Genomic DNA, 27,768 nt, shown 5'->3' with positions numbered 1-27,768 from the left:
GGTGCCGCGTGAGGTGGAGGGAAGAGAGAGGAGCCGCAGCTGATGCGCGAGGGGAGGAGAGAGGGGAGCTGCAGGTGCCACGCGAGGTGGTGGGGGGAGAAAGGGGAGCAGCAGGTGCCCCCCCCCCCGAGATGTGGGGGAAGAGAGGGAAGCCGCACGAGGTGGGGGGGGAGAGAGGGGAGCCGCGCGAGGTCGGGGGAAAGAGAGGGGAGCAGCAGGTGCAGCAAGAGGTGTGGGGGGAGAGAGGGGAGATGCAGGTGCCACGCGAGGTGGGGGGGAATAGAGGGGAGCCTCAGGTGCCGAGCGAGATCTGGGGTAAGAGAGAGGGCCACAGGTGCTGCGCGAGGTGAAGGGAATAGAGACGAGCTGCAGCGGATGCGCGAGGGGAGGAGAGCGGGGAGCCGCAGCTGACACGCAAGGGGAGGAAAGAGGTGGGCCGCAGTGACAGGCTGATCTGAAGATTGCCTCCGATGTGCTCTATGGATGTCACATTAATGGGGGGAGGGGTACGGCCTATATGTACGACTAGGTTTTCTTACCCTGAGCCCATAGGGTATTTTTTCTACATAAAAGTAGTCAGGTGTAAATATGTCAGCTGATCAGCAAGGGGTGAAGCATACACACTGCTGATCATTTTGGGGGGGGGGGGGGGGGTGCTATACACACCATTGAGCACCTTGGGGAATGCAGTATGTATTCACTACTGATCACTATACGGGGCGCCATACACACAACTGAACACAAGAGACCTGGGCACAGTATGTTCACACTGCTGATCATGCGCAGAACCTGAGAGATAACAGAAAAGCAGCAGAGGTAGGACGTTTACTGACATCGGGGACAGAGGTTCACATGTCACAGCCCGAACACTGGGGTACAGCGGGGTCCTGGGGGGCCCTTGTCCAGCAGGGATTCTGTAAGGAGGCGTCATCTGCGTCGTCAGCTGGGATTATTCGCCTTCACCTGGCGGAGATCTTCAGGAAGGAAGCGGAAGAGGCGCCAGCCCTCCTCTTGAGACAGGTCCCGTGCCCCGCGGGAGCGGTAGAAGGAGATGGCGGACTGGTTCCAATCCAGGACGGAGAGTTGCAGACGAGCGCACCCCAACGACAGGCAGAGCTAGAGAGGGACAAGAAGGGCAGACCACAACGTCAGGCAGAGCTAGAGAGGGACAAGGAGGAGAGACCCCAACGAGAGGCAGAGCTAGAGAGGAACAGGGAGGAGAGACCCCAACGAGAGGCAGAGCTAGAGAGGGACAAGGAGGAGCGACCCCAACGAGAGGCAGAGCTAGAGAGGGACAGGGAGGAGAGACCCCAACGTCAGGCAGAGCTAGAGGGGGACAAGAAGGAAAGACCCCAACGTCAGGCAGAGCTAGAGAGGGACAAGGAGGAGAGACCCCAACGAGAGGCAGAGCTAGAGAGGGACAGGGAGGAGAGACCCCAACGAGAGGCAGAGCTAGAGAGGAACAGGGAGGAGAGACCCCAACGAGAGGCAGAGCTAGAGAGGGACAAGGAGGAGCGACCCCAACGAGAGGCAGAGCTAGAGAGGGACAGGGAGGAGATACCCCAACGACAGGCAGAGCTAGAGGGGGACAAGAAGGAAAGACCCCAACGTCAGGCAGAGCTAGAGAGGGACAAGGAGGAGAGACCCCAACGGGAGGCAGAGCTAGAGAGGGACAGGGAAGAGAGACCCCAACGAGACGCAGAGCTAGAGAAGGACAGGGAGGAGAGACCTCAACGACAGGCAGAGCCAGAGAGGGACAGGGAGGAGATACCCAAACGTCAGGCAGAGCTAGAGAGGGACAAGGAGGAGAGACCCCAACGTAAAGCAGAGCTAGAGAGGGACAAGGAGGAGAGACACGAATATCAAGCAGAGCTAGAGAGGGACAGGGAGGAGAGACCCCAATGACAGGCAGACCTAGAGAGGGACAAGGAGAGACCCCCACCGTCAGAAGCCTTAGACATGGAGGATATAACTAAAGGCAGAGTATACAAGTCCCGCACTAGACAATGGAGGACACCGTGCAGTTACAGACCAGCGCTGGATTACCGGAGCCACCGATGGATCAGAATAATCTATAATCCTGTAATAACACAGCCGCCTCCTGCAGTTATATAACTACAGCCCCACGGTCGCAGACCACTCACCTCCGCGACAGCAGCAAACAGACGGGAGCCGATGCCTCTGCCTGCAAAACAGGAGCGTTAGCACAGGGGGCAGGAGCACTGCACAGGGGGGCAGGAGCGCTGCACAGGTGGGCAGGAGCGCTGCACAGGGGGGCAGGAGCGCTGCACAGGGGGGCAGGAGCGCTACGCAGGGGGGCAGGAGCGCTGCACAGGGGGGGCAGGAGCGCTGCACAGGGGGGGCAGGAGCGCTACGCAGGGGGGCAGGAGCGCTACACAGGGGGGCAGGAGAACTACACAGGGGGGCAGGAGCGCTACGCAGGGGGGCAGGAGCGCTGCACAGGGGGGGCAGGAGCGCTGCACAGGGGGGGCAGGAGCGCTACGCAGGGGGGCAGGAGAACTACACAGGGGGGCAGGAGCGCTACGCAGGGGGGCAGGAGCGCTACACAGGGGGGCAGGAGCGCTACACAGGGGGCAGAATAGTGACTGCAGCTATGGAGGTGACTGGAGGATAAGATATGATATAACAGCAGAATAATAACTGCAGCTCTGGAGGTGACTGGAGGATTCGACACGATGTAACAGCAGAATAGTGACCGCAGCTCTGGATATCACTGGAGAAAAATACTGAAATACTCTGTGCTGCTTGGGGGCAGCACTCATTCCCCTATGTACAGGTCATGGGTGTAGTGAAAGGGGCGATGTTGCTTTCCTGCCGCACAGTCTATGCACCGTGTGCTTCTTTGCTGAAACCCTTTGTGCTGCTGTGGGTGCAGTTGGATGCAGGTACCTCGGTACTCCGGCATGATGTACAGGTCCTCCAGGTAGAGCGCCCGCCCCTCCCAGGTGCTGTAGGTGAAGAAGGCAAGAGCGTAGCCCACCAGCCGGGGCCCTGGAAGAGACGGAGGAAGGGGTCAGCGGTGTGGACAGTCATGTGGTAGCTTGTGCAGCGTCAGTAGCCGGCTGCTATACATCCGTCATGACGGCCGATGACATCTACCACGCAGGGGCAAAAACTAGTCCCGGAAAGGAGGCCGATGACATCTACCACGCGGGGGCAAAAACTAGTCCCGGAAAGGAGGCCGATGACATCTACCACGCGGGGGCAAAAACTAGTCCCGGAAAGGAGGCCAATGACTTCTACCACGCGGGGGCAAAAACTAGTCCTGGAAAGGAGGCCGATGACATCTACCACACGGGGGCAAAAGCCGATCCCGGGAACAAGGCAGATAACATCTACCACGCGGGAAGCAGAAACCGACCCCGGGAATGAGGCCGATGACATCTACCATGAGGGGCACAAAAACCGACCCCAGAAATGAGACCGATGACATCTACCACGCGGGGAGCAAAAACCAACCCCGGGAATGAGGCAGTTGACATCCACCACGAGTGGCACAAAAACCCACCCCAGGAATGAGGTCGATGATATCTACCACAAGTGGCACAAAAACAGAGCCCGAGAATGAGGCCGATGACATCTACCACGCGGGGGCAAAAACCAACCCCGGGAACAAGGCCATTGACATCTACCACATAGGGGCAAAAACCGACCCCGGGAATGAGGCCGATGACATCTACCATTCGGGAACAATAAAGATCCCAGGAACAAGGCTGATGACATCTACCACGAGGCAGACAAAAACCGACCCCAGGAATGAGACCGATGACATCTACCTCGCGGGGAGCAAGAACCGACGCCGGGAATGAGGTCGATGACATCTACCAGGCGGGAAGCAAAGACCAACGCCGGGAATGAGGTCGTTGACATCTACCACGAGTGGCACAAAAACCGACCCCGGGAATGAGGCTGATGACATCTACCAAGCGGGGAGCAAAAACTGGCCCCAGGAATGAGGCCGATAACATCTACAACGCAGGGGCAAAAACCGATCCCAGAAACAAGGCTGATGACATCTACCACGAGGGGCACAAAAACCGACCCCAGGAATGAGGCCGATGACATCTACCACGTGGGGAGCAAGAACCGAAGCCGGAAATGAGGCCAATGACATCTACCACACAGGGAGCAAAAACCAACCCCAGGAATGAGGCCATTGACATCTACCATGAGTGGCACAAAAACCGACCTCAGGAAGGAGGCTGATGACAATTACCACGTGGGGAGCAAAAACCAATCCCAGGAACAAGGCTGATGACATCTACCACGCGGGGAGCAAAAACCGACCCCAGGGATGAGGCCAATGACATATGCCATGCGTGGAGCAAATACCAACCCCAGGATCAAGGCTGATGACATCTACTATGTGGGGCAAACACTGGCCCCAGGAACGAGGCCGATGACATCTACCATACGTGGGCAAAAAACGATCCCGGGAATGAGGTCGATTACATCTACCACGCAGGGAGCAAAAACAGACCCCAGGAACGAGGCCGATGAAATCTACCACACAGGGAGTAAAAACCGACCCCAGGAACAAGGTCGATGACATCTACCACGCGGGGAGCAAAAACCAACCCCGGGAAAAGACCGATGACATCTACCACACGGGAAGCAAAAACTGACCCCAGGAATGAGGCCCATGACATCTACCACACGGGGGGAAAAAACTATCCCGGGAGCAAGGCCAATGACATCTACCACGCAGGAGCGAAAACCAACCCCAGGAATGAGGCTGATGACATCTACCAAGTGGGGGCAAAAACTGACCCCGGGAATGAGGGCGAAGACATCTACCATGCGTGGGCAAAAAACGATCCCAGGAATGAGGCCAATGACATCTACCATGAGGGGCACAAAAACCGACCCCAGAAACGAGGCCGGTGACATCTACCACAAAGGGCACAAAAACCGACCCCAGAAATAAGGCCGATGACATCTATCATGAGGGGTACAAAAACCTGCTTTGGGAATGAGGCTGATGAGATCTACCATGAGGGGCACAAAAACCGACCCCGGAAATGAGGCCGATGACATCTAACACGAGGGGCACAAAAACCAGCCCCAGGAACGAAGCCAATGACATCTACCACACAGGAAGCAAAAAAAGATCCTGGGAATGAGGCCGATGACATCTACCAGGCAGGGAGAAAAAAACAACCCCGGAAATTAGGCCGATGACATCTACCACACGGGGAGCAGAAAACGATCCCGGGAAAAAGGCCGATGATATCTACCATGCGGGAAGCAAAAACCGACCCCAGGAATGAGGCCAATGACATATACCACGCGGGGAGCAAACAATGGCCCCGGGAACAAGGCCGATGACATCTACCACGCTGGGGCAAACATTGGCCCTAGGAACGAGGCAGATGACATCCACCATATGGGGGAAAAAAACGATCCCAGGAACGAGACCGATGACATCTACCATGAGGGGCACAAAACGATCCTGGAAATGAGGCCGATGACATCAACCACGTAGGGAGTAAAAACCGACCCCAAGAATGAGGCAGATGACATCTACCACGCGGGGAGCAAAAACCACCCCGGGAATGAGGCCGTTGACAGCTACCACGCGGGAACAAAAAACGATCCCAGGAACAAGGCTGATGACATCTTCCACAAGGTGCACAAAACCGACCCCAGGAATGAGACCGATGATATCTACCACGAGTGGCACAAAAACTCACCCCGGGAATGAGACCGATGACATCTAGCACGCGGGGGCAAAAACCAACCCCGGGAACAAGGCCATTGACATCTACCACACGGGAACAAAAACCGATCCGAGGAACAAGGCTGATGACATCTTCCACAAGGTGCACAAAACCGACCCCAGGAATGAGACCGATGATATCTACCACGAGTGGCACAAAAACTCACCCCGGGAATGAGACCGATGACATCTAGCACGCGGGGGCAAAAACGAACCCCGGGAACAAGGCCATTGACATCTACCACGCGGGAACAAAAACCGATCCGAGGAACAAGGCTGATGACATCTACCACAAGGTGCACAAAAACCCACCCCGGGAATGAGACCGTTGACATCTATCACGCGGGGGCAAAAACCGATGCTGTGAACAAGGCCGATGACATCTACCACGCGGGAAGAAAAACCGATCCCAGGAACAAGGCTGATGACATCTACCACGAAGTGCACAAAAACCTACCCCAGGAATGAGGCTGATGACATCTACCAGGCGGGAAGCAAAAACCAACCCTGGGAATGAGGCCGTTGACATCTACCACGAGTGGCACAAAAATCGACCCCAGGAATGAGGCCGATGACATCTACCTTGAGTGGCACAAAAACCGACCCCGGGAATGAGGTCGATGACATCTACCATACAGGGAGCAAAAACCGGCCTCAGGAAGGAGGCTGATGACATCTACCATGCAGGGAGCAAAAACCGACCCCAGGAACGAGGCCGATAAAATCTACCACGTGGAGAGCAAAAACCGACCCCAAGAATGAGGCAGATGACATCTACCACGCGGGGAGCAAAAACCACCCCGGGAAGAGGTCGATGACATCTACCAGGCGGGAAGCAAAAACCAACCCCGGGAATGAGGCCGTTGACAGCTACCACGCGGGAACAAAAAACGATCCCAGGAACAAGGCTGATGACATCTTCCACAAGGTGCACAAAACCGACCCCAGGAATGAGACCGATGATATCTACCACGAGTGGCACAAAAACTCACCCCGGGAATGAGACCGATGACATCTAGCACGCGGGGGCAAAAACCAACCCCGGGAACAAGGCCATTGACATCTACCACGCGGGAACAAAAACCGATCCGAGGAACAAGGCTGATGACATCTTCCACAAGGTGCACAAAACCGACCCCAGGAATGAGACCGATGATATCTACCACGAGTGGCACAAAAACTCACCCCGGGAATGAGACCAATGACATCTAGCACGCGGGGGCAAAAACGAACCCCGGGAACAAGGCCATTGACATCTACCACGCGGGAACAAAAAACGATCCCAGGAACAAGGCTGATGACATCTACCACGAAGCGCACAAAAACCTACCCCAGGAATGAGGCTGATGACATCTACCAGGCGGGAAGCAAAAACCAACCCTGGGAATGAGGCCGTTGACATCTACCACGAGTGGCACAAAAATCGACCCCAGGAATGAGGCCGATGACATCTACCTTGAGTGGCACAAAAACCGACCCCGGGAATGAGGTCGATGACATCTACCATACAGGGAGCAAAAACCGGCCTCAGGAAGGAGGCTGATGACATCTACCATGCGGGGAGCAAAAACCGATCCCAGGAACGAGGCCGATGAAATCTACCACGTGGAGAGCAAAAATCGACCCCAGGAATGAGGCCGATGGCATCTACCACGCGGGGCCAAAAAACGATGCCGGGAACAAGGCCGATGACAACTACCACATGGGAGAGAAAACCGATCCCAGGAACAAGGCTGTTGACATCAAAGACAAGGGGCATAAAAACTGACCCTGGAAATGAGGCCGATGACATCTACCATGGGGGGCACAAAAAACAGCCCCAGGAACGAGGCCGATGACACCTACCACACGGGGAGCAAAAAACAATCCTGGGAATGAGGCCAATGACATCTACCATAAGGGAAGCACAAACCAACCCCAGGAATGAGGCCAATGACATATGTCATGCGGGGAGCAAATACCAGCCCCAGGAACAAGGCCGATGATATCTACCACGCGGGGCAAACACTGGCCCCAGGAACGAGGCCGATGACATCTACCATACGTGGTCAAAAACTGATCCCAGGAATGAGGCCGATGACATCTACCACACAGGGAGAAAAAACGGCCCCAGGAACGAGGCCGACGACATCTACCACACAGGGAGCAAAAACCGACCCCAGGAATAAGGCCGATGACATCTACCATGCAGGGAGCAAAAACCGACCCCAGGAATGAGGCCCATGAAATCTACCACGCGGGGGCAGAAACCAACCCCAGGAATGAGGTCGATGACATCTACCAAGCGGGGAGCAAAAAATGACCCCATGAATGAGGCCGATGACAGCTATCACGCGGGAGCAAAACACGATCCCAGGAACAAAGCTGATGACATCTACCACGCGGGGAGCAAAACCGACGCCGGGAATAAGGTCGATGACATCTACCAGGCGGGAGGCAAAAACCAACCCCAGGAATGAGGCTGATGACATCTACCATGAGTGGCACAAAAACCGACCCCAGGAATGAGTCCGATGACATCTACCACGAGTGGCACAAAAATCGACCTCGGGAATAAGACCAATGACATCTACCACACAGGGAGCAAAAACCGGCCTCAGGAACGAGGCCGATGACATCTACCACGTAGGGGCAAAAAACTACCCTGGGAAGAGGCCGATGACATCTACCACGCGGAGAGCAAAAATCAACCCCAGGAATGAGGCCGGTGACATCTACCATGCAGGGGCAAAAAACAACCCCGGGAACAAGGCCATTGACATCTACCACATAGGAGCAAAAACCGATGCCAGGAACAAGGCCGATGACATCCACCACGCGGGAGCAAAAACCGATCCCAGGAACAAGGCTGATGACATCTACCACGAGGGGCACGAAAACCGTCCCCAGAAATGAGGCCGATGAGATCTACCACGAGCGGCACAAAAACCGACCTCGGAAATGAGGCCGATGACATCTACCACGAGGGTCACAAAAAACAGCCCCAGGAACGAGGCCGATGACACCTGCCACACGGGGAGCAAAAAACAATCCTGGGAATGAGGCCGATGACATCTACCATGCAGGGAGCAAAAACGGACCCCAGAAATGAGGCCGATGACATCTACCACGTGGGAAGCACAAACCGACCCCAGGAATGAGGCCAATGACATATGCCATGCGGAGAGCAAATACCGGCCCCAGGAACAAGGCCGATGACATCTACCATACGTGGGCATAAACCGATCCCGGGAATGAGGCCGATGACATCTACCACGCAGGAAGCAAAAAACAACCGCAGGGACGAGGCTGATGACATCTACAACACAGGGAGCAAAAACCGACCCCAGGAACGAGGCCGATGACATCTACCATGCGGGGAGCACAAACCAACCCCAGGAACGAGGCCGTTGACATCTACCACACGGGGGCAAAAACCGATCCCGGGAACAAGGCTGATGACATCTACCATGCAGGAGCAAAAACCAACCCCAGGCATTAGGGCGATGACATCTACCACGCGGGGGCAAAAACCGACCCTGGGAATGAGGCTGATGACATCTACCACGCGGGGGCAAAAACCGACCCTGAGAATGAGGCCGATGACATCTACCACGCGGGGGCAAAAACCGACCCTGAGAATGAGGCCGATGACATCTACCATGCAGGGGCAAAAACCGACCCTGAGAATGAGGCGGATGACATCTACCACGCAGGGGCAAAAACCGACCCTGAGAATGAGGCCGATGACATCTACCATGCAGGGGCAAAAACCGACCCTGAGAATGAGGCCGATGACATCTACCACGCAGGGGCAAAAACCGACCCTGAGAATGAGGCCGATGACATCTACCACGTGGGAGCAAAAACCGACCCCAGGAACGAGGCCGATGACATCTACCATGCGGGGAGCACAAACCAACCCCAGGAACGAGGCCGTTGACATCTACCACACGGGGGCAAAAACCGATCCCGGGAACAAGGCTGATGACATCTACCATGCAGGAGCAAAAACCAACCCCAGGCATTAGGGCGATGACATCTACCACGCGGGGGCAAAAACCGACCCTGGGAATGAGGCTGATGACATCTACCACGCGGGGGCAAAAACCGACCCTGAGAATGAGGCCGATGACATCTACCACGCGGGGGCAAAAACCGACCCTGAGAATGAGGCCGATGACATCTACCATGCAGGGGCAAAAACCGACCCTGAGAATGAGGCGGATGACATCTACCACGCAGGGGCAAAAACCGACCCTGAGAATGAGGCCGATGACATCTACCATGCAGGGGCAAAAACCGACCCTGAGAATGAGGCCGATGACATCTACCACGCAGGGGCAAAAACCGACCCTGAGAATGAGGCCGATGACATCTACCACGTGGGAGCAAAAAACGATCCCAGGAATGAGGCCGATGACATCTACCATGAGGGGCACAAAAACCGACCCCAGAAACGAGGCCGATGACATCTACCACGAGGGGCACAAAAACCGACCCCAGAAATCAGGCTGATGACATCTACCATGAGGGGCACAAAAACCGACCCCAGAAATCAGGCCGATGACATCTATCATGAGGGACACAAAAAACAGCCCCAGGAACGAAGCCAATGACATCTAAGACACAGGGAGCAAAAAACGATCCTGGGAATGAGGCCGATGACATCTACCGCACAGGGAGCAAAAACCAACTCCGGAAATTGCAAACAATGTCCCTGGGAACAAGGCCGATGACATCTACCACATGGGGGCAAAAACCGATCCCAGGAACGAGGCCGATGACATCTACCACATGGGGGCAAAAACCGATCCCAGGAACGAGGCCGATAACATTTACCACGAGGGGCACAAAAAATGATCCTGGAAATGAGGCCGATGACATCCACTACGCGGAGGGGGGGGGGTCACAGGGGAGGGACCCCTCCAAAAATATCACAAAAAACAGAAGATTCCGGGAGCAGCACGAAATCTCATCAGCCTCAGCGCCCGACTCCAGGGGTCGAAGTCTAATGTATTCCCCCAATACAATGTCCTCCCCTGTATACAGTGCCGTCTAGTCACTGAGTGTCCTCCCCCGATATACAGTGCCGTATCGTTACTGACAGTGTCCTCTCCCCGTATACAGTGCTGTCTCGTTACTGACAGTGTCCTCTCCTCGTATACAGTGCTGTCTCATTACTGACAGTGTCCTCTCCCCGTATACAGTGCTGTCATGTTACTGACAGTGTCCTCCCCCGTATACAGTGCTATGTCGTTACTGACAGTTTCCTCCCCCCCTATACGGTGCTGTCATGTTACTGACCAGACACTTCTTTCTCATCTTCATTTTCCACAACTAAACATCTGAAGAGCGGAGAGTCACCAAATCCGTCCTGGCGAAGACCTGAAAGAACGGAGCAACAAGTAGAGGGGTCCAAGACTAATAATACTACCACCCCCACCAGTATAACTACCACCCCCACCAGTACTACTACCATCCCCACCAGCACTACTACCACCCCCACCAGCACTACTTCCACCACCCCCACCAGCACTACTACCACCACCCCCACCAGCACTACTACCTTCCCCACCAGCACTACTATCACCCCCACCAGCACTACCACCACCCCCACCAGCACTACTACCACCTCCACCAGCACTACTACCACCCCGAACCAGCACTACTACTGCCCCCACCAGCACTACCACCGCCCCCACCAGCACTACTACCACCTCCACCAGCACTACTACCACCCCGAACCAGCACTACTACTGCCCCCACCAGCACTACCACCGCCCCCACCAGCACTACTACCACCCCCACCCCCACCAGCACTACTACCACCCCCACCAGCACTACTACCACCCCCACCAGCACTACTACCACCCCCACCCCCACCAGCACTACTACCACCCCCACCAGCACTACTACCACCCCCACCAGCACTACTACCACCCCCACCAGCACTACTTCCACCACCCCCACCAGCACTACTACCACCACCCCCACCAGCACTACTACCATCACCCCCACCAGCACTACTACCACCACCCCCACCAGCACTACTACTGCCCCCACCAGCACTACCACCGCCCCCACCGGCACTACCACCACCCCCACAAGCACTACTACCACCACCTCCACCAGCACTACTATCACCCCCACCAGCACTACCACCGCCCCCACCAGCACTACTACCGCCCCCACAAGCACAACTACCGCCCCCACAAGCACAACTACCGCCCCCACCAGCACTACCACCACCCCCACCAGCACTACTATCGCCCCCACCAGCACTACTACCGCCCCCACCAGCACTACCTCCACCCCCACCAGCACTACTACCACCCCCACCAGCACTACCACCACCCCCACCAGCACTACTACCGCCCCCACCAGCACTACTACCGCCCCCACCAGCACTACTACCGCCCCCACCAGCACTACCACCACCCCCACCAGCACTACCACCACCCCCACCAGCACTACCACCACCCCCACCAGCACTACCACCGCCCCAACCAGCACTACCACCGCCCCCACCAGCACTACCACCACCCCCACCAGCACTACCACCACCCCCACCAGCACTACCATCACCCCAACCAGCACTACTACCTCCCCCACCAGCACTACCACCACCCCCACCAGCACTACTACCACCCCCACCAGCACTACTACCACCCCCACCAGCACAACTACACAGATCCGCACCTCCCGCCGTCATCTTCACTTGATCAGATAATTTCTCATAATCCGCCAATTCCTGCAGAAAAGAAGGAAGATGAAGAAACAGAAGACGGACACAGGGGCCACACACATCCCCCACCCCTCCTCTGGTCCTCGGGGGACCCCTGTCTCCTCCTCCTATCTCCCCTTCCCCGGTCCTCAGCCCCTGTCTCCTCCTCCTCCCCCGGTCCTTGGCCCCTGTCTCCTCCTCCTCCTCCCTCGGTCCTTGGTCCCCTGTGTCCTCCTCCTCCTCCCCCGTTCCTCGACCTCTGTCTCCTCCTCCCCCGGCTCCTCCTCCTCCTCCCCCGGTCCTCGGCCCCTGCTTCCTCCTCCCCCGGTCCTCGGCCCCTGTCTCCTCCTCCCCCCTCCCCCGGCCCCTGCTTCCTCCTCCCCCGGTCCTCGGCCCCTGTCTCCTCCTCCCCCCTCCCCCGGTCCTCGGCCCCTGTCTCCTCCTCCTACCCCGTTCCTCGGCCCCTGTCACCTCCTCCTCCCCCGTTCCTCGGCCCCTGTCTCCTCCTCTTCCCCCGTTCCTCGGCCCCTGTCTCCTCCCCCTCCCCCGTTCCTCGACCCCTGTCTCCTCCGCCTCCCCTCGACTCCTGTCTCCTCCCCCTCCCCCTGTCTCCTCCTTCTCCCCTACCCCAGTCCTCGGCGCTTGTCTCCTCCTTCCCCAGTCCCTGTCTCCTCCCCCTCCCCAAGTCCCTGTCTCCACCTCCTCCCCTGTCTCCTCCTTCTCCCCTCCCGAGGTCCTCGCGCCTGTCTCCTCCTTCCCCGGTCCCTGTCTCCTCCCCCTCCCCCTGTCTCCTCCTCCTCCCCTGGCCCCTGTCTCCTCCTCCTCCTCCGGTCCTTGGCCCCTGTCCCCTCCTCCTCCCCCGGTCCTCGGCCCCTGTCTCCTCCTCCTTCCCCGTTCCTCGGCCCCTGTCACCTCCTCCTTCCCCGTTCCTCGGCCCCTGTCACCTCCCCTCCTCCGGTCCCTGTCTCCTCCTCCCCCCCATCCCCCGCTCCTTGGCCCTTGTCTCCTCCTCCTCCTCCCCCCCATCCCCCGGTCCTCGGCCCTGTCTCCTCGCCCCCACCCTCCCTGGTCCTCGGCCCCTGTCTCCTCCCCCGGTCCCTGTCTCCCCCTCCCCCCCCTCCCCTCGGCCCCTGTCTTCTCCTCCTCCCCCCTCCCCTGGTCCTCGGCCCCTGTCTCCTCCTCCTCCCCCGTTCCTCGGCCCCTGTCTCCTCCCCCCTCCCCTCCCCCAGTCCTCGGCCCCTGTCTCCTCCTCCTCCCCCGTTCCTCGGCCCCTGTCTCCTCCCTCCTCCCCTCCCCCGGTCCCTGTCTCCTCCTCCCCTTCCCTGGTCCTCGGCCCCTGTCTCCTCCTCCTCCCCCGGTCCTTGGCCCCTGTCTCCTCCTCCCCCGGTCCTTGGCCCCTGTGTCCTCCTCCTCCTCCCCCGGTCCTCGGTCCCTGTCTCCTCCTCTCCCGGTCCTCGGTCCCTGTCTCCTCCTCCTCCTCTCCCGGTCCTCGGTCCCTGTCTCCTCCTTCTCCCCTCCCCTGGTCCTCGGCTCCTGTCTCCTCCTTCTCCCCTCCCCTGGTCCTCGGCCCCTGTCTTCTCCTCCTCCTCCTCCCCATCCCCTGTCTTCGCCTCCTCCTCCTCCCCATCCCCTGTCTTCGCCTCCTCCTCCCCCCCATCCCCCGGTCCTCGGCCCCTGTCTTCTCCTTCGCCTCCCCCCCATCCCCCGGTCCTCGGCCCCTGTCTCCTCCTCCTCCCCCCCATCCCCCGATGCACGGCCCCTGTCTCCCCCCCCACCCTCCCCGGTCCTTGGCCCATGTCTCCTCCCCCCTCCGTACCCCGGTCCTCGACCTCTGTCTCCTCCCCCCCTCCCTCCCCCGTTCCTCGACCTCTGTCTCCTCCCACCCTCCCTCCCCCGTTCCTCGACCTGTCTCCTCCCACCCTCACTCCCCCGTTCCTCGACCTCTGTCTCCTCCTCCTCCTCCCCACCTCCCCTGTCTCCTCCTCCCCCTCCCCTGTCTCCTCCTCCTCCTCCCCCGTTCCTCGACCTCTGTCTCCTCCTCCCCCTGTCTCCTCCTATCCCGGCTCCTCCTCCCCCGGTCCTCGGCCCCTGCTTCCTCCTCCCCCGGTCCTCGGCCCCTGTCTCCTCCTCCCCCCTCCCCCCTTTCCCGGTCCTCGGCCCCTGCTTCCTCCTCCCCCGGTCCTCGGCCCCTGTCTCCTCCTCCCACCTCCCCCGGTCCTCGGCCCCTGTCTCCTCCTCCTACCCCGTTCCTCGGCCCCTGTCACCTCCTCCTCCCCCGTTCCTCGGCCCCTGTCTCCTCCTCTTCCCCCGTTCCTCGGCCCGTCTCCTCCCCCTCCCCCGTTCCTCGACCCCTGTCTCCTCCGCCTCCCCTCGACTCCTGTCTCCTCCCCCTCCCCCTGTCTCCTCCTTCTCCCCTACCCCAGTCCTCGGCGCTTGTCTCCTCCTTCCCCGGTCCCTGTCTCCTCCCCCTCCCCAAGTCCCTGTCTCCACCTCCTCCCCTGTCTCCTCCTTCTCCCCTCCCGAGGTCCTCGCGCCTGTCTCCTCCTTCCCCGGTCCCTGTCTCCTCCCCCTCCCCCTGTCTCCTCCTCCTCCCCTGGCCCCTGTCTCCTCCTCCTCCTCCGGTCCTTGGCCCCTGTCCCCTCCTCCTCCCCCGGTCCTCGGCCCCTGTCTCCTCCTCCTTCCCCGTTCCTCGGCCCCTGTCACCTCCTCCTCCCCCGTTCCTCGGCCCCTGTCTCCTCCTCTTCCCCCGTTCCTCGGCCCGTCTCCTCCCCCTCCCCCGTTCCTCGACCCCTGTCTCCTCCGCCTCCCCTCGACTACTGTCTCCTCCCCCTCCCCCTGTCTCCTCCTTCTCCCCTACCCCAGTCCTCGGCGCTTGTCTCCTCCTTCCCCGGTCCCTGTCTCCTCCCCCTCCCCAAGTCCCTGTCTCCACCTCCTCCCCTGTCTCCTCCTTCTCCCCTCCCGAGGTCCTCGCGCCTGTCTCCTCCTTCCCCGGTCCCTGTCTCCTCCCCCTCCCCCGGTCCCTGTCTCCTCCTCCTCCCCTGGCCCCTGTCTCCTCCTCCGGTCCTTGGCCCCTGTCCCCTCCTCCTCCCCCGGTCCTCGGCCCCTGTCTCCTCCTCCTTCCCCGTTCCTCGGCCCCTGTCTCCTCCTCCTCCCCCCCATCCCCCGGTCCTCGGCCCCTGTCCCTCTCCTCCCCCCCTCCTCCGGTCCTCGGCCCCTGTATCCTACTCTTCCCCCCTCCCCCGGTCCTCGGCCCCTGTCTACTCCTCTTCCCCCCTCCCCAGGTCCTCGGCCCCTGTCTCCTCCTCTTCCCCCCTCCCCAGGTCCTCGGCCCCTGTCTCCTCTTCTTCCCCCCTCCCCCGGTCCTTGGCCCCTGTCTCCTCCTCTAACCCCCTCCCCCGGTCCTCGGCCCCTGCCTCCTCCCCTTCCCCCCTCCCCAGGTCCTCGGCCCCTGTCTCCTCCCCTTCCCCCCTCCCCAGGTCCTCGGCACCTGTCTCCTCCCCTTCCCCCCTCCCACGGTCCTCGGCCCCTGTCTCCTCCTACCCCCCCCTCCCCCGGTCCTCGGCCCCTGTCCCCTCCCCCGTTCCTCGGCCCCAGTATCCTCCTCCTCCCCCCCTCCCCTCCGCCCCAGTCTTCTCCTCCTCCCCCCATCCCCCGGTCCTCGGCTCCTGTCTCCTCCTCCAGCCCCCCCATCCCCCGGTCCTCGGCCCTGTCTCCTCGCCCCCACCCTCCCCGCCGGTCCTCGGCCCCTGTCTCCTCCTCTTCCCCCCTCCCCCGGTCCTCGGCCCCTGTCTCTTCCTCTTCCCCCCTCCCCAGGTCCTCGGCCCCTGTCTCCTCCTTTTCCTCCCTCCCCAGGTCCTCGGCCCCTGTCTCCTCCTCTTCCCCCCTCCCCCGGTCCTCGGTCCCTGTCTCCTCCTTTCCCCCCCTCCCCTGGTCCTCGGTCCCTGTCTCCTCCTCTCCCCCGGTCCTCGGTCCCAGTCTCCTCCTCTCCCCCGGTCCTCGGCCCTGTCTCCTCCTCTTCCCCCGTCCCCCGGTCCGTCTCCTCCTCTTCCCCCCTCCCCCAGTCTCCTCCTCTTCCCCCCTCCCCCGGTCCTCGGCCCCTGTCCCACTCCTCCCCCCCTCCTCGGCCCCTGTATCCTACTCTTCCCCCCTCCCCCGGTCCTCGGCCCCTGTCTCCTCCTATCCCCCCCTCCCCAGGTCCTCGGCTCCTGTCTCCTCCTCTTTCCCCCTCCCCAGGTCCTCGGCGCCTGTCTCCTCCTCTTCCCCCCTCCCCAGGTCCTCGGTCCCCGTCTCCTCTTCTTCCCTGCTCCCCCGGTCCTCGGCCCCTGTCTCCTCCTCTTACCCCCTCCCCCGGTCCTCGGCCCCTGTCTCCTCCCCTTCCCCCCGTCCCCAGGTCCTCGGCCCCTGTCTCCTCTTCTTCCCCGCTCCCACGGTCCTCAGCCCCTGTCCCCTCCCCCGTTCCTCGGCCCCTGTATCCTCCTCCCCCCATCCCCCGGTCCTCGGCCCGTCTCCTCCTCCCCCCCATCCCCCGGTCCTCGGCCCTGTCTCCTTGCCCCCACCCTCCCCGGTCCTCAGCCCCTGTATCCTCCTCTTCCCCCCTCCCCCGGTCCTCGGCCCCTGTCTCCTCCTCTTCCCCCCCCCCGGTCCTCGGCCCCTGTATTCTCCTCTTCCCCCCTTCCCTGGTCCTCGGCCCCTGTCTCCTCCTCTTCCACCCTCCCCAGGTCCTCGGCCCCTGTCTCCTCCTCTTCCCCCCTCCCCAGGTCCTCGGCCCCTGTCTCCTCCTTTTCCCCCCTCCCCCGGTCCCTGTCTCCTCCTCTCCCCCCCTCCCCTGGTCCTCGGTCCCTGTCTCCTCCTCTCCCCCCTCCCCCGGTCCTGTCTCCTCTTCTTCCCCCCTCCCCCAGTCCTCGGCCCCAGTCTCCTCCTCTTACCCCCTCCCCCGGTCCTCGGCCCCTGTCTCCTCCCCTTCCCCCCTCTCCAGGTCCTTGGCCCCTGTCTCCTCCCCTTCCCCCACGGTCCTCGGCCCCTGTCTCCTCCTCCTCCCCCCCTCCCCTGGTCCTCGGCCCCTGTCCCCTCCCCTGTTCCTCGGCCCCTGTATCCTCCTCCTCCCCCCTCCCGTCCCCTCGGCCCCAGTCTTCTCCTCCTCCCCCCATCCCCCGGTCCTCGACCCCTGTCTCCCCCCCCATCCCCCGCGGTCCTCGGCCCCTGTCTCCTTCTCCCCCCCCATCCCCCGGTCCTCGGCCCTGTCTCCTCCTCTTCCCCCCTCCCCAGGTCCTCGGCCCCTGTCTCCTCCTCTTCCCCCCTCCCCCGGTCCCTGTCTCCTCCTCTCCCCCCTCCCCTGGTCCTCGGTCCCTGTCTCCTACTCTCCCCCACTCCTCGGCCCCTGTCTCCTCCTCTTCCCCCCTCCCCCGGTCCTCGGCCCCTGTCTCCTCCTCTTCCCCCTCCACCCGGCCCCTGACTCCCTCTCATCCCCCCTCCCCCGGTCCTCGGCCCCTGTCTCCTCCTCTTCCCCCCTCCCCCGGTCCTCAGCCCCAGTCTCCTCCTCTTCCCCCCTCCACCGGCCCCTGTCTCCCCCTCTTCCCCGGTCCTCGACCCCTGTCTCCTCCTCTTCCCCCCTCCCCCGGCCCCTGTCTCCTCCTCTTCCCCCCTCCCCTTGTCTCCTTCTCTTACCCCCTCCCCCGGTCCACGGCCCTTGTCTCCTCCTCTTCCCCCCTCCCTCCTCCTCTTCCCCCCTCCCCCGGTCCTAGGCCCTTGACTACTCCTCTTCGCCCTCCCCCGGTCCTCAGCCCCTGTCTCCTCCTCTTCCCCCCTCCACCGGCCCATCTCCTCCTCTTCCCCCCTCCCCCGGCCCCTGTCTCCTCCTCTTCCCCCCTCCCCCGGTCCTCGGCCCCTGTCTCCTCTTCCCCCCTTCCCCGGTCCTCGGCCCTTGACCCCCTCCCCCGGTCCTCGGCCCGTCTCCTTCTCTTCCCCCCTCCCTCGGCCCCAGTCCACTCCTCCCCCCTCCCCCGGTCCTCGGCACCAGTCTCCTCCTCTTCCCCCCTCCACCGGCCCCTGTCTCCTCCTCTTCCCCCCTCCCCCGGTCCTCGGCCCCTGTCTCCTCCTCTTCCCCCCTCCACCGGTCCTCGGCCCCTGTCTCCTCTTCCCCCCTCCCCCGGTCCTCGGCCCCTGTCTCCTTCTCTTCCCCCCTCCCCCTGTCTCCTCCTCTTCCCCCCTCCCCCGGCACATGACTCCTCCTCTTCCCCCCTCCCCTTGTCTCCTTCTCTTACCCCCTCCCCCGGCCCTTGTCTCCTCCTCTTTCCCCCTCCCTCCCCCGGTCCTCGGCCCTTGACTCCTCCTCTTCCCCCTCCCCTGGTCCTCGGCCCCTGTCTCCTTCTCTTCCCCCCTCCCTCGGCCCCAGTCCACTCCTCCCCCCTCCCCCGGTCCTCGGCACCAGTCTCCTCCTCTTCCCCCCTCCACCGGCCCGTCTCCTCCTCCTCCCCCTCCCCCGGTCCTCGGCCCCTGTCTCCTCCTCTTCCCCCCTCCACCGGTCCTCGGCCCCTGTCTCCTCCTCTTCCCCCCTCCACCGGTCCTCGGCCCCTGTCTCCTCCTCTTCCCCCCTCCCCCGGTCCTCGGCCCCTGTCTTCTCCTCTTCCCCCCTCCCCCGGCCCCTGTCTCCTCCTCTTCCCCCCTCCCCCGGCGCCTGACTCCTCCTCTTCCCCCCTCCCCTTGTCTCCTTCTCTTACCCCCTCCCCCGGCCCCTGTCTCCTCCTCTTCCCCCCTCCCCCGGTCCTCGGCCCCTGTCTCCTTCTCTTCCCACCTCCCCTGTCTCCTTCTCTTCCCCCCTCCCCCGGCACCTGACTCCTCCTCTTCCCCCCTCCCCTTGTCTCCTCTTACCCACTCCCCCGGCCCTTGTCTCCTCCTCTTTCCCCCTCCCCCTCCCTCCTCCTCTCCCCCGGTCCTCGGCCCTTGACTCCTCATCTTCCCCCTCCCCCGGTCCTCGGCCCCTGTCTCCTTCTCTTCCCCCCTCCCTCGGCCCCAGTCCACTCCTCCCCCCTCCCCCGGTCCTCGGCACCAGTCTCCTCCTCTTCCCCCCTCCACCGGCCCCTGTCTCCCTCCTCCTCCCCCCTCCCCCGGTCCTCGGCCCCTGTCTCCTCCTCTTCCCCTCTCCACTGGTCCTCGGCCCCTGTCTCCTCCTCTTCCCCCCTCCCCCGGTCCTCGGCCCCTGTCTCCTCCTCTTCCCCCTGCCCCTGTCTCCTCCTCTTCCCCCCTCCCCCGGCGCCTGACTCCTCCTCTTCCCCCCTCCCCTTGTCTCCTTCTCTTACCCCCTCCCCCGGCCCTTGTCTCCTCCTCTTTCCCCCTCCCCCTCCCCTCCCCCGGTCCTCGGCCCTTGACTCCTCCTCTTCCCCCTCCCCCGGTCCTCGGCCCCTGTCTCCTTCTCTTCCCCCCTCCCTCGGCCCCAGTCCACTCCTCCCCCCTCCCCCGGTCCTCGGCACCAGTCTCCCTCCTCTTCCCCCCTCCACCGGCCCCTGTCTCCCTCCTCCTCCCCCCTCCCCCGGTCCTCGGCCCCTGTCTCCTCCTCTTCCCCCCTCCCCCGGTCCTCGGCCCCTGTCTCCTCCTCTTCCCCCTCCCCCGGCCCCTGTCTCCTCCTCTTCCCCCCTTCCCCGGCGCCTGACTCCTCCTCTTCCCCCCTCCCCTTGTCTCCTTCTCTTACCCCCTCCCCCGGCCCTTGTCTCCTCCTCTTCCCCCCTCCACCGGTCCTCGGCCCCTGTCTCCTCCTCTTCCCCCCTCCCCCGGTCCTCGGCCCGTCTCCTTCTCTTCCCCCCTCCCCCGGCCCCTGTCTCCTCCTCTTCCCCCCTCCCCCGGCACCTGACTCCTCCTCTTCCCCCCTCCCCTTGTCTCCTTCTCTTACCCCCTCCCCCGGCCCTTGTCTCCTCCTCTTTCCCCCTCCCTCCTCCTCTCCCCCGGTCCTCGGCCCCTGTCTCCTCCTCTTCCCCCCTCCCCCGGCCCCTGTCTCCTCCTCTTCCCCCCTCCCCCGGCACCTGACTCCTCCTCTTCCCCCCTCCCCTTGTCTCCTTCTCTTACCCCCTCCCCCGGCCCCTGTCTCCTCCTCTTCCCCCCTCCCCCGGTCCTCGGCCCTTGTCTCCTTCTCTTCCCCCCTCCCCTGTCTCCTTCTCTTCCCCCCTCCCCCGGCACATGACTCCTCCTCTTCCCCCCTCCCCTTGTCTCCTTCTCTTACCCCCTCCCCCGGCCCTTGTCTCCTCCTCTTTCCCCCTCCCCCTCCTCTCCCCCGGTCCTCGGCCCTTGACTCCTCATCTTCCCCCTCCCCCGGTCCTCGGCCCCTGTCTCCTTCTCTTCCCCCCTCCCTCGGCCCCAGTCCACTCCTCCCCCCTCCCCCGGTCCTCGGCACCAGTCTCCTGCTCTTCCCCCCTCCACCGGCCCCTGTCTCCCTCCTCCTCCCCCCTCCCCCGGTCCTCGGCCCCTGTCTCCCTCCTCCTCCCCCCTCCCCCGGTCCTCGGCCCCTGTCTCCCTCCTCCTCCCCCCTCCCCCGGTCCTCGGCCCCTGTCTCCTCCTCTTCCCCCCTCCACCGGTCCTCGGCCCCTGTCTCCTCCTCTTCCCCCTCCCCCGGCCCCTGTCTCCTCCTCTTCCCCCCTTCCCCGGCGCCTGACTCCTCCTCTTCCCCCCTCCCCTTGTCTCCTTCTCTTACCCCCTCCCCCGGCCCTTGTCTCCTCCTCTTCCCCCCTCCACCGGTCCTCGGCCCCTGTCTCCTCCTCTTCCCCCCTCCCCCGGTCCTCGCCCGTCTCCTTCTCTTCCCCCCTCCCCCGGCCCCTGTCTCCTCCTCTTCCCCCCTCCCCCGGCACCTGACTCCTCCTCTTCCCCCCTCCCCTTGTCTCCTTCTCTTACCCCCTCCCCCGGCCCTTGTCTCCTCCTCTTTCCCCCTCCCTCCTCCTCTCCCCCGGTCCTCGGCCCCTGTCTCCTCCTCTTCCCCCCTCCCCTGTCTCCTTCTCTTCCCCCCTCCCTCGGCTCCAGTCCACTCCTCCCCCCTCCCCCGGTCCTCGGCACCAGTCTCCTCCTCTTCCCCCTCCACCGGCCCCTGTCTCCCTCCTCCTCCCCCCTCCCCCGGTCCTCGGCCCCTGTCTCCCTCCTCCTCCTCCCTCCCCCGGTCCTCGGCCCCTGTCTCCCTCCTCCTCCTCCCCCCTCCCCCGGCCCCTGTCTCCCTCCTCCTCCCCCCTCCCCCGGTCCTCGGCCCCTGTCTCCTCCTCTTCCCCCTCCCCCGGCCCCTGTCTCCTCCTCTTCCCCCCTTCCCCCCTTCCCCGGCGCCTGACTCCTCCTCTTCCCCCCTCCCCTTGTCTCCTTCTCTTACCCCCTCCCCCGGCCCTTGTCTCCTCCTCTTTCCCCCTCCCCCGGCCCTTGTCTCCTCCTCTTTCCCCCTCCCCCTCCCTCCTCCTCCTCTCCCCCGGTCCTCGGCCCTTGACTCCTCCTCTTCCCCCTCCCCCGGTCCTCGGCCCCTGTCTCCTTCTCTTCTCCCCTCCCTCGGCCCCAGTCCACTCCTCCCCCCCTCCCCCGGTCCTCGGCACCAGTCTCCTCCTCACCCGGATCATGCGCAGTATCTCCTCGCAGTCTCCCGCCTCCGCTGCTCTCACTCTGTGCCCAGCCATGTTCTCCCAGCACGTGTGTGCGCCACGCCCCCTGTCACTCTCACTCCGGCCCCGCCCCCTGTCACTCACTCCAGCTCCGCCCCCTACTTCTTCAGTATCTTGCAGCCGTCGGTGTAATGCTCCGCTGCTAACACTAGAGGCCGCTCCTGTGTATAATTCTCTGTAACCTGAGCGTCCAGACTCCACTACAGAAACAGCGAGCAGCTGGGGGAGGAGTCAGGAGGGGACACATATTCTGGGCACACCGCCACTTCCGGAACAAAAAACCTCTGCACCTGGTTGACAACACAGAACAGCAGCATAGTGCTAGATAAATCTGCTGAGCAAGTCATGTCACTACACTGCTCTCTGTTATCAGCCATTACTGGGGAGGACACTGCAGGATGGGGAATACTATAAGGCTGCGTGCCCACGTTGCGGATTACAAGCGTTTTTGCTGCTGATTTTCCACAGCGGAAACGCTTGTAAAACGCTTGGTAATCCGCCCCCCATTGTCCCCAATGAGAATCCGCAAGTTCTATGCCCATGCGTTCAAAAATCCGCAGCATGTTCATTCATTTTGCGGTTCCGCATATGGAATTACCTTATTGCAATGCATGAAAAAACGCAAGGTAATTGTGCATGCATTTTTCCGGGAGAGGACATGAGGAAATGAAGCAGAAATTTTCTGCTTCATTTCTGCAACGTGGGCACATAGCCTAAAATTGGTGTTCGGGGTCTGTTACGCCCTCCATGTATAGTGCTGTGCCTATTGCTCTCTCCCTGCCCTCCATGTATAGTGCTGCGCCTGTTGCTCTCTCCCTGCCCTCCATGTGTAGTTTTGGAGCCTGTTGCTCTCTCCCTGCCCTCCATGTGTAGTGCTGCTCTTGTTGCTCTCTCCCTGCCCTCCATGTATAGTGCTGTGCCTATTGCTCTCTCCCTGCCCTCCATGTGTAGTGCTGCGCCTGTTGCTCTCTCCCTGCCCTCCATGTGTAGTGCTGCGCCTGTTGCTCTCTCCCTGCCCTCCATGTGTAGTGCTGCGCCTGTTGCTCTCTCCCTGCCCTCCATGTGTAGTGCTGCGCCTATTGCTCTCTCCCTGCCCTCCATGTGTAGTGCTGCGCCTGTTGCTCTCTCCCTGCCCTCCATGTGTAGTGCTGCGCCTGTTGCTCTCTCCCTGCCCTCCATGTGTAGTGCTGCGCCTGTTGCTCTCTCCCTGCCCTCCATGTGTAGTGCTGCGCCTGTTGCTCTCTCCCTGCCCTCCATGTGTAGTGCTGCGCCTGTTGCTCTCTCCCTGCCCTCCATGTGTAGTGCTGCGCCTGTTGCTCTCTCCCTGCCCTCCATGTGTAGTGCTGCGCCTATTGCTCTCTCCCTGCCCTCCATGTGTAGTGCTGCGCCTGTTGCTCTCTCCCTGCCCTCCATGTGTAGTGCTGCGCCTGTTGCTCTCTCCCTGCCCTCCATGTGTAGTGCTGCGCCTGTTGCTCTCTCCCTGCCCTCCATGTGTAGTGCTGCGCCTGTTGCTCTCTCCCTGCCCTCCATGTGTAGTGCTGCGCCTGTTGCTCTCTCCCTGCCCTCCATGTGTAGTGCTGCTCCTGTTGCTCTCTCCCTGCTCTCCATGTGTAGTGCTGCTCCTGTTGCTCTCTCCCTGCCCTCCATGTGTAGTGCTGCGCCTGTTGCTCTCTCCCTGCCCTCCATGTGTAGTGCTGCGCCTGTTGCTCTCTCCCTGCCCTCCATGTGTAGCGCTGCGCCTGTTGCTCTCTCCCTGCCCTCCATGTGTAGCGCTGCGCCTGTTGCTCTCTCCCTGCCCTCCATGTGTAGCGCTGCGCCTGTTGCTCTCTCTCTGCTCTCCATGTGTAGTGCTGCGCCTGTTGCTCTCTCCCTGCTTTCCATGTGTAGTGCTGCTCCTGTTGCTCTCTCCCTGCCCTCCATGTGTAGTGCTGCGCCTGTTGCTCTCTCCCTGCCCTCCATGTGTAGTGCTGCGCCTGTTGCTCTCTCCCTGCCCTCCATGTATAGTGCTGTGCCTATTGCTCTCTCCCTGCTCTCCATGTGTAGTGCTGCTCCTGTTGCTCTCTCCCTGCCCTCCATGTGTAGTGCTGCGCCTGTTGCTCTCTCCCTGCCCTCCATGTGTAGTGCTGTGCCTGTTGCTCTCTCCCTCCCTCCATGTGTAGTGCTGCGCCTGTTGCTCTCTCCCTGCCCTCCATGTGTAGTACTGTGCCTGTTGCTCTCTCCCTGCCCTCCATGTGTAGTGCTGCGCCTGTTGCGCTCTCCCTGCTCTCCATGTGTAATGCTGCGCCTGTTGCTCTCTCCCAGCCCTCCATGTGTAGTGCTGCGCCTGTTGCTCTCTCCCTGCCCTCCATGTGTAGTGCTGCACCTGTTGCTCTCTCCCTCCCTCCATGTGTAGTGCTGCGCCTGTTGCTCTCTCCCTGCCGTCCATGTGTTGTGCTGCACCTGTTGCTCTCTCCCTGCCCTCCATGTGTAGTTGTGGGGCCTGTTGCTCTCTCCCTGCCCTCCATGTGTAGTGCTGCACCTGTTACTCTCTCCCTACCCTCCATATGTAGTGCTGCACCTGTTGCTCTCTCCCTCCCTCCATGTGTAGTTTTGGAGCCTGTTGCTCTCTCCCTCCCTACATGTGTAGTTTTGGAGCCTGTTGCTCTCTCCCTGCCCTCCATCTGTAGTGCTGTGCCTGTTGCTCTCTCCCAGCCCTCCATGTGTAGTGCTGCGCCTGTTGCTCTCTCCCTGCCCTCCATGTGTAGTGCTGCACCTGTTGCTCTCTCCCTCCCTCCATGTGTAGTGCTGCGCCTGTTGCTCTCTCCCTGCCGTCCATGTGTTGTGCTGCACCTGTTGCTCTCTCCCTGCCCTCCATGTGTAGTTGTGGGGCCTGTTGCTCTCTCCCTGCCCTCCATGTGTAGTGCTGCACCTGTTACTCTCTCCCTACCCTCCATATGTAGTGCTGCACCTGTTGCTCTCTCCCTCCCTCCATGTGTAGTTTTGGAGCCTGTTGCTCTCTCCCTCCCTCCATGTGTAGTTTTGGAGCCTGTTGCTCTCTCCCTGCCCTCCATCTGTAGTGCTGTGCCTGTTGCTCTCTCCCTGCCGTCCTTGTGTAGTGCTGCGCCTGTTGCTCTCTCCCTGCCCTCCATGTGTAGTGCTGCGCCTGTTGCTCTCTCCCTGCCCTCCATGTGTAGTGCTGCGCCTGTTGCTCTCTCCCTGCCCTCCATGTGTAGTGCTGCACCTGTTGCTCTCTCCCTGCCCTCCATGTGTAGTTTTGGAGCCTGTTGCTCTCTCCCTGCCCTCCATGTGTAGTGCTGCTCTTGTTGCTCTCTCCCTGCCCTCCATGTATAGTGCTGTGCCTATTGCTCTCTCCCTGCCCTCCATGTGTAGTGCTGCGCCTGTTGCTCTCTCCCTGCCCTCCATGTGTAGCGCTGCGCCTGTTGCTCTCTCCCTGCCCTCCATGTGTAGTGCTGCGCCTGTTGTTCACTCCCTGCCCTCCATGTATAGTGCTGTGCCTATTGCTCTCTCCCTGCCCTCCATGTGTAGTGCTGCGCCTGTTGCTCTCTCCCTGCCCTCCATGTGTAGTGCTGCGCCTGTTGCTCTCTCCCTGCCCTCCATGTGTAGTGCTGCGCCTGTTGCTCTCTCCCTGCCCTCCATGTGTAGTGCTGCGCCTATTGCTCTCTCCCTGCCCTCCATGTGTAGTGCTGCGCCTGTTGCTCTCTCCCTGCCCTCCATGTGTAGTGCTGCGCCTGTTGCTCTCTCCCTGCCCTCCATGTGTAGTGCTGCGCCTGTTGCTCTCTCCCTGCCCTCCATGTGTAGTGCTGCGCCTGTTGCTCTCTCCCTGCCCTCCATGTGTAGTGCTGCGCCTGTTGCTCTCTCCCTGCCCTCCATGTGTAGTGCTGCGCCTGTTGCTCTCTCCCTGCCCTCCATGTGTAGTGCTGCGCCTATTGCTCTCTCCCTGCCCTCCATGTGTAGTGCTGCGCCTGTTGCTCTCTCCCTGCCCTCCATGTGTAGTGCTGCGCCTGTTGCTCTCTCCCTGCCCTCCATGTGTAGTGCTGCGCCTGTTGCTCTCTCCCTGCCCTCCATGTGTAGTGCTGCGCCTGTTGCTCTCTCCCTGCCCTCCATGTGTAGTGCTGCGCCTGTTGCTCTCTCCCTGCCCTCTATGTGTAGTGCTGCTCCTGTTGCTCTCTCCCTGCTCTCCATGTGTAGTGCTGCTCCTGTTGCTCTCTCCCTGCCCTCCATGTGTAGTGCTGCGCCTGTTGCTCTCTCCCTGCCCTCCATGTGTAGTGCTGCGCCTGTTGCTCTCTCCCTGCCCTCCATGTGTAGTGCTGCGCCTGTTGCTCTCTCCCTGCCCTCCATGTGTAGCGCTGCGCCTGTTGCTCTCTCCCTGCCCTCCATGTGTAGCGCTGCGCCTGTTGCTCTCTCTCTGCTCTCCATGTGTAGTGCTGCGCCTGTTGCTCTCTCCCTGCTTTCCATGTGTAGTGCTGCTCCTGTTGCTCTCTCCCTGCCCTCCATGTGTAGTGCTGCGCCTGTTGCTCTCTCCCTGCCCTCCATGTGTAGTGCTGCGCCTGTTGCTCTCTCCCTGCCCTCCATGTATAGTGCTGTGCCTATTGCTCTCTCCCTGCTCTCCATGTGTAGTGCTGCTCCTGTTGCTCTCTCCCTGCCCTCCATGTGTAGTGCTGCGCCTGTTGCTCTCTCCCTGCCCTCCATGTGTAGTGCTGTGCCTGTTGCTCTCTCCCTCCCTCCATGTGTAGTGCTGCGCCTGTTGCTCTCTCCCTGCCCTACATGTGTAGTGCTGCTCCTGTTGCTCTCTCCCTGCTCTCCATGTGTAGTGCTGCGCCTGTTGCGCTCTCCCTGCTCTCCATGTGTAATGCTGCGCCTGTTGCTCTCTCCCTCCCTCCATGTGTAGTGCTGCGCCTGTTGCTCTCTCCCTGCCCTCCATGTGTAGCGCTGCGCCTGTTGCTCTCTCTCTGCTCTCCATGTGTAGTGCTGCGCCTGTTGCTCTCTCCCTGCTTTCCATGTGTAGTGCTGCTCCTGTTGCTCTCTCCCTGCCCTCCATGTGTAGTGCTGCGCCTGTTGCTCTCTCCCTGCCCTCCATGTGTAGTGCTGCGCCTGTTGCTCTCTCCCTGCCCTCCATGTGTAGTGCTGCACCTGTTGCTCTCTCCCTCCCTCCATGTGTAGTGCTGCGCCTGTTGCTCTCTCCCTGCCGTCCATGTGTTGTGCTGCACCTGTTGCTCTCTCCCTGCCCTCCATGTGTAGTTGTGGGGCCTGTTGCTCTCTCCCTGCCCTCCATGTGTAGTGCTGCACCTGTTACTCTCTCCCTACCCTCCATATGTAGTGCTGCACCTGTTGCTCTCTCCCTCCCTCCATGTGTAGTTTTGGAGCCTGTTGCTCTCTCCCTCCCTCCATGTGTAGTTTTGGAGCCTGTTGCTCTCTCCCTGCCCTCCATCTGTAGTGCTGTGCCTGTTGCTCTCTCCCTGCCGTCCTTGTGTAGTGCTGCGCCTGTTGCTCTCTCCCTGCCCTCCATGTGTAGTGCTGCGCCTGTTGCTCTCTCCCTGCCCTCCATGTGTAGTGCTGCGCCTGTTGCTCTCTCCCTGCCCTCCATGTGTAGTGCTGCGCCTGTTGCTCTCTCCCTGCCCTCCATGTGTAGTTGTGGGGCCTGTTGCTCTCTCCCTGCCCTCCATGTGTAGCGCTGCGCCTGTTGCTCTCTCCCTGCCCTCCATGTGTAG

General features: G+C 61.8%; 1 protein-coding gene across 1 annotated transcript; it reads right to left on the bottom strand.

The window, feature by feature from the left end:
- Nucleotides 1-806: 806 nt before the first annotated feature.
- Nucleotides 807-22,160, bottom strand: LOC141167185 (thialysine N-epsilon-acetyltransferase-like). The gene is made up of 6 exons (XM_073654608.1): nucleotides 22,010-22,160; nucleotides 12,422-12,473; nucleotides 11,027-11,107; nucleotides 2,911-3,012; nucleotides 2,145-2,185; nucleotides 807-1,116 (listed from the first exon to the last, which is right to left on the bottom strand). The coding sequence occupies exons 1-6, from the start codon at nucleotides 22,073-22,075 to the stop codon at nucleotides 940-942; spliced, it is 519 nt and encodes a 172-aa protein (XP_073510709.1). The 5' UTR covers nucleotides 22,076-22,160; the 3' UTR covers nucleotides 807-939.
- Nucleotides 22,161-27,768: the final 5,608 nt, after the last annotated feature.

This window comes from Phyllobates terribilis, unplaced genomic scaffold (assembly GCF_046119375.1).
Source record: "Phyllobates terribilis strain yellow unplaced genomic scaffold, ASM4611937v1 Scaffold_11__3_contigs__length_659146591, whole genome shotgun sequence".
Lineage (NCBI taxonomy): Eukaryota > Metazoa > Chordata > Amphibia > Anura > Dendrobatidae > Phyllobates > Phyllobates terribilis.
Note: the sequence above shows the minus strand (reverse complement) of the source record. Positions and strands in the feature narration are given on the sequence as shown.

Bases quoted from the DNA above. Each gene is read 5' to 3' on its own strand.
- LOC141167185 (XM_073654608.1), bottom strand. From the start codon at position 22,075: ATGGCTGGGCACAGAGTGAGAGCAGCGGAGGCGGGAGACTGCGAGGAG. The intron at 3,013-11,026 runs GTCAGTAACATG...CGTCTCTTCCAG, and splicing joins AGATGAGAAAGAAGTGTCTG to GGCCCCGGCTGGTGGGCTAC. The intron at 1,117-2,144 runs GTGAGTGGTCTG...GTCCCTCTCTAG, and splicing joins TGTTTGCTGCTGTCGCGGAG to CTCTGCCTGTCGTTGGGGTG.